The sequence below is a fragment of the Vombatus ursinus genome, unplaced genomic scaffold (assembly GCF_900497805.2).
Source record: "Vombatus ursinus unplaced genomic scaffold, bare-nosed wombat genome assembly UNPS02014859.1, whole genome shotgun sequence".
NCBI classification, from domain to species: domain Eukaryota; kingdom Metazoa; phylum Chordata; class Mammalia; order Diprotodontia; family Vombatidae; genus Vombatus; species Vombatus ursinus.
Genome location: NW_020954637.1, coordinates 1679171 through 1683413, shown reverse-complemented (window position 1 = coordinate 1683413; position 4243 = coordinate 1679171). Strand labels below are relative to the sequence as shown.

At 50.2% G+C, this 4243-nt stretch overlaps 1 protein-coding gene across 6 annotated transcripts in view; it reads left to right on the top strand.

Moving 5' to 3' along the window:
• Nucleotides 1–4086, top strand: part of LOC114027419 (probable small intestine urate exporter) — a 44089-nt gene extending 40003 nt beyond the window's left edge. For 3 of the 6 annotated variants that reach the window (XM_027841466.1, XM_027841468.1, XM_027841463.1), the window contains 4 exons: nt 313–445; nt 829–976; nt 1772–1862; nt 3580–4086. In XM_027841466.1, coding sequence (XP_027697267.1) covers nt 313–445; nt 829–976; nt 1772–1862; nt 3580–3708 — 501 coding nt within the window. In that variant the 3' untranslated portion in view covers nt 3709–4086. The remainder of the gene's footprint in view (nt 1–312; nt 446–828; nt 977–1771; nt 1863–3579) is intronic. The other 3 variants (XR_003567254.1, XM_027841465.1, XM_027841464.1) reach the window with 3 other exon arrangements.
• Nucleotides 4087–4243: the final 157 nt, after the last annotated feature.

Genomic DNA, 4243 nt, shown 5'->3' with positions numbered 1-4243 from the left:
TTCTATATTCTAAGGTCCCTTCCAGCTCTATCATGCTCTGTTCTAAGATTCTTTCCAGCTCTGACCTTCTGCACTCTAAAGTTCCTCCCCATTCTGACCCTTTCATTCTAGGTGTGTGTGCCTCACTGTGGTAACTTCCAGGGAGGAATTTCTGTCCTCTTCCAGAGCTGCTCTTCTCCCTCACCCTCTCCTCCCTTCTTGCCCTTTCTCATCTTCTATTCCTCCTCATTTTCCTTTCCTCCCTTTTCCCCCTCCCCAAGATCTCCCACCTCCTGATTCCATGGGGCCTTCTGGCCCTGGGTTATTCCTTAGAGTGGCTTCCTGAGTGCCCCTCCACACATTGGGAACTGGCTGGGTCATATAGGCACAGGGCTCCTGGGAGACTTCTTGGTAGCCAAGAGCCTGCTCCAGCTGGCTACAATGAGGAAACTCTTCACAGCCCTGGGTAAGAATGGGCCTGATGCCCTTGGGTCCCTCCCCACCCCACCTCCCTTCTCCCGTCCCTTACTGAAGCCCTGTGGGTCAGTCCAGCTGGATACATTCAACTGAGCCCTGGAAACATGATGCATTTGCTTAAAAGCGAGGCCTGGGTGGGGTGTGTATGAGCCAGCACGAGTCTTGTGCTTTCACCCAACAAGTATTTGTGGAATAAATGAACGCATGAGTGAAGGAGAAGAGGCCTAGATGGGGAAGAGGGCCATGAGAAAGGGACAGAGAATGGAGGTGGGGGAGGCTGAGGGAGGAGAAGGAGGAAGGAAGAGATCCCAGGTGAACCAAGAGGAGAGAGGAAAGAGGCAGAGGAAATGTTGTCCTTGTGTCTTTACCAAGGAATGCTGTGCCCAGCAGGCCTGGTGCTCAAGGTGTCGTACGTTGGCTGTAATTACATCGCCGTCGTCATCCTGTTCACTCTCTCCATGACCCTCATCAGCATGACAGGTGCCGGCTTTGCCGTGAATCTCTTGGATGTTGCCCCCAGGTCAGTCTCTGCCTCCTCTTTTCTGAATGGGATGAGGTGAGAGGGTCAAAGATTCCTAACAAATTGAATGTTGTTCTCTTAGTCAGTCAATAAGCATTAATTAGTGTCTACTATGTGCCAGGCAGGGCAATGAAGTGGCACAGTGGATAGAGCTCCAGGCCTAGAGTCAAGAAGACCTGAGTTCAAAATCTGGCCTTGGATACTTAGTAGCTGTATGACCCTGGACGAGTCACAGTTTGTCTGTTTCCTCATCTGTAAAATGAACTGGAGAAGGAAATGGCAAACCACTCCAGTAGCTTTGCCAAGAAAATCCCAAATGAGGTCACAAAGAATCGGACACGACTGAAATGACTGAACAACCACAAAAACAACATGTGGTAGGCACTGTGATAAGCACTGGAGATACAAAATGTGCCATTCGCTGCCCTTGAGGAGCTCCTAATCTAATGGTTCCAATGGGCCATCAAAGTTTCCTCTCAGGGAGGGAGGGGGAGAAAAATTTAAAACTCAAAAGCTCATGGAAATGATTGTTGACAAATCAAAATAAATTAATAAAAAATAAAAATAAATAAAAAAACAAGAAACAATTTCCTCTCAAGGGGCCTACTACATCCCTCAGTGCTGTTCCCTCCACAGCAACATGCCTCTTCTATTGGACTAAGCTCTCTGACGGCAGGGACCCTCTTTGGTCTCCCCTACAGGGCTGGCCACACAGTAGAGAATCATCGAAGTGGTTGAATGAAAGAAGTTAAAAACCACTTTCTGGCTTCTGCTGTTCTTTTTTCCCTAATTCAGGTATGCAGGCTTCCTGCATGGAGTCATTAACACCCTGGCCAATCTCTCGGGAATGGTGGCACCCAGTGTGGCCGGATTCCTCGGCAGTCAGGTAACTGGGAAGAGAATAGCCCTCTCACAGGAACCCCAGAGGCACACGGCAGATATCATCCCCACTTTGTACACGAGGCTCAACTGCTCCCACCTGAATCCCACAGGCCTAGAGACCATCCCCCAACTGCCTTAACCCAAACCTCACCCATCCAGATCCTACCAATCCTTCCTACAACGCTTGCTCAGGACCTTGGGCCTGGCCGTCTGCCCTGTGGCTCCAGCCTCGGGACCACTCTGACTTTCCGCCTGCACTGAAACAGAACTTTGCTGTATGAGTTATTTCACCCAGGTAGAAGGTGAGCTCTTTGAGAGCGGGACCTGTCTTGTGTTCTCTTTGTATTCCTAGAGCTTAGGACAGTGCTTCACACATAGTAGGTGCTTATTAATGTCTGTCCATTCCAAAAATGGTTTGTGCAGGAACACACAGCAAAGTAATCCATGCTTCTTGTATGTAAGTATGGTGGGCATTCCACTACATCACACCAGCAAAAGGTTCTCTGGCCTCATCAAAGAATCCGGAGAACAGGGTTCTAGTCCTTACTTTGACATTAAAAAACCGTGTGGTCTTGGGAAAGTCATTTTCTTTTTTTCTGAGCCTGATTGCCCTCATCTCCTTATTTTCCTCCAAGGCTGAGCTCAGGCACAATTTCTCTCAAACCTTCCCCAATGCCCCTCAGTGGTTAGTACTTTGTCTCTCCTCAGATTACCTGATCATTTACCCACCTGTACAGTTATATCCCACCAGTAGAATGTAATCTCCTTAAGGGCAGGGTCCATTTCATTCCCGTCTTTGTGTCCCAAATCTTTAGCATAGTTTCTGGCACGTAGTAGGGGCTTAATAAATGTTTATGGAATGGACCTGAATCTATAAAATGAGAGAACAGTGTTCTAAGGGCCCTCCCAGCTCTGACATCCTGTGTTCTAAGGGCCCACCCAGCTCTGACATCCTGTGTTCTAAGGGCCCTCCCAGCCCTGACATTCTGTGTTCTAAGGGTCCTCCCAGTTCTGACATCCTGTGTTCTAAGGCCCGTCCCAGCTCTGACATCCTGTGTTCTGAGGGTCCTCCCAGCCCTTAGATGTCACATTCTGTGACTTCAAGTCCCTTCCCACTTTCGAGATTCCCCCCCCTTCTGTTACTCTGTTTTAAGGTCCCTCCCAGCTCTAAAATTCAATGTCTAAATTCTCTTTGAATGCTAAATCTAAGTTCTAGCATTATGATCTATGTTCCGATGTTCTATGTCTAAGGATTTTTTTTACCTTATTCCTTTCCTTTGCTCCATGAGGAGACAGAGGGAGGGAACAAACATTTATTAGGTGCCTACCACGTGCCAGGCACTGGACTGAGCACTTTACAAATATCTTGGCCGTGGCCCATTACCCACGTGTGCAGACCTTCAGTGCTTGCTTGTTAAGCTTGTTAGAGGTAGCGAAGGGCAGCTCGGAGGCAGGGCCAGGGCCGTTCTTCAGGAGTTGATGCTAAGCTGGCCGCCCTTTACCCCAGCTGGTGCCCAGGCTCTTCCCCGAGCCCTCCTGAATCTCCTTCCCGAATCGGCCCACTCTCCTTTTAGCCCACGAATTTCCACCTCTCTCACCTTTGACTGTGGAATCACCATCCTGACGTGGGCAGCCAGCCCAGGGTGCAGCTCCCTTTGGCCCCATAGTCGCCCCAGCTCATGCGGCTTCATGGACCGGACTTCCCTGTTTTGTGTTCACAGGACACCCTGTCTGGCTGGAGGAATGTCTTCTTTCTGTCAGGAGCCGTCAACCTGTGTGGGGTGACCTTCTACCTCCTGTTTGGCCGAGCGGACATCCAGGACTGGGCTAGAGTAGAGAGCGCCCCGTGATGATGGGCAACGGAGCCTCCTGCCCACCCGGCAGCTGTGGGGAAGGAGGAAGAATACCGAGGCTGTAGTAAAGGGACTCGGGCGCTTCGTAAATGTTTCTGGATTGACTGCTGGTCCTGCCTCCGACTTGGTGTGTGACCTTGGCCAAGTGACTTCCTTCCCCTCCCATCTGGGAAACATCCCTGCTCCTGTCAGAGAAGAGGGAGAGGGAAGGTGTGGGATGCTGCACACTGCAGTCAGGAGGGGCCTGGCCAGTGAAATCTGCCTCACTGCTTTTCTTTGTTTTCAGGGAGGATTCAAGACAGAGTGGAGGATGTTGGGAAATAACTGGTGTGAAAACCAAAGACATTAATAAAACTGGCTTGTTTTTTAAAGCAAGAAGGTTGGACTAGCTGGTTCCTGACATGCTTCTGAGCTCTGAAAGTCTGTTGTTCTAAGGGCCCTCCCAGCTCTGACATCCTGGGTTCCAGGGGCCCTCCCAGCTCTGACATCCTGGGTTCCAAGGGCCCTCCCAGCTCTGACATCCTGGGTTCCA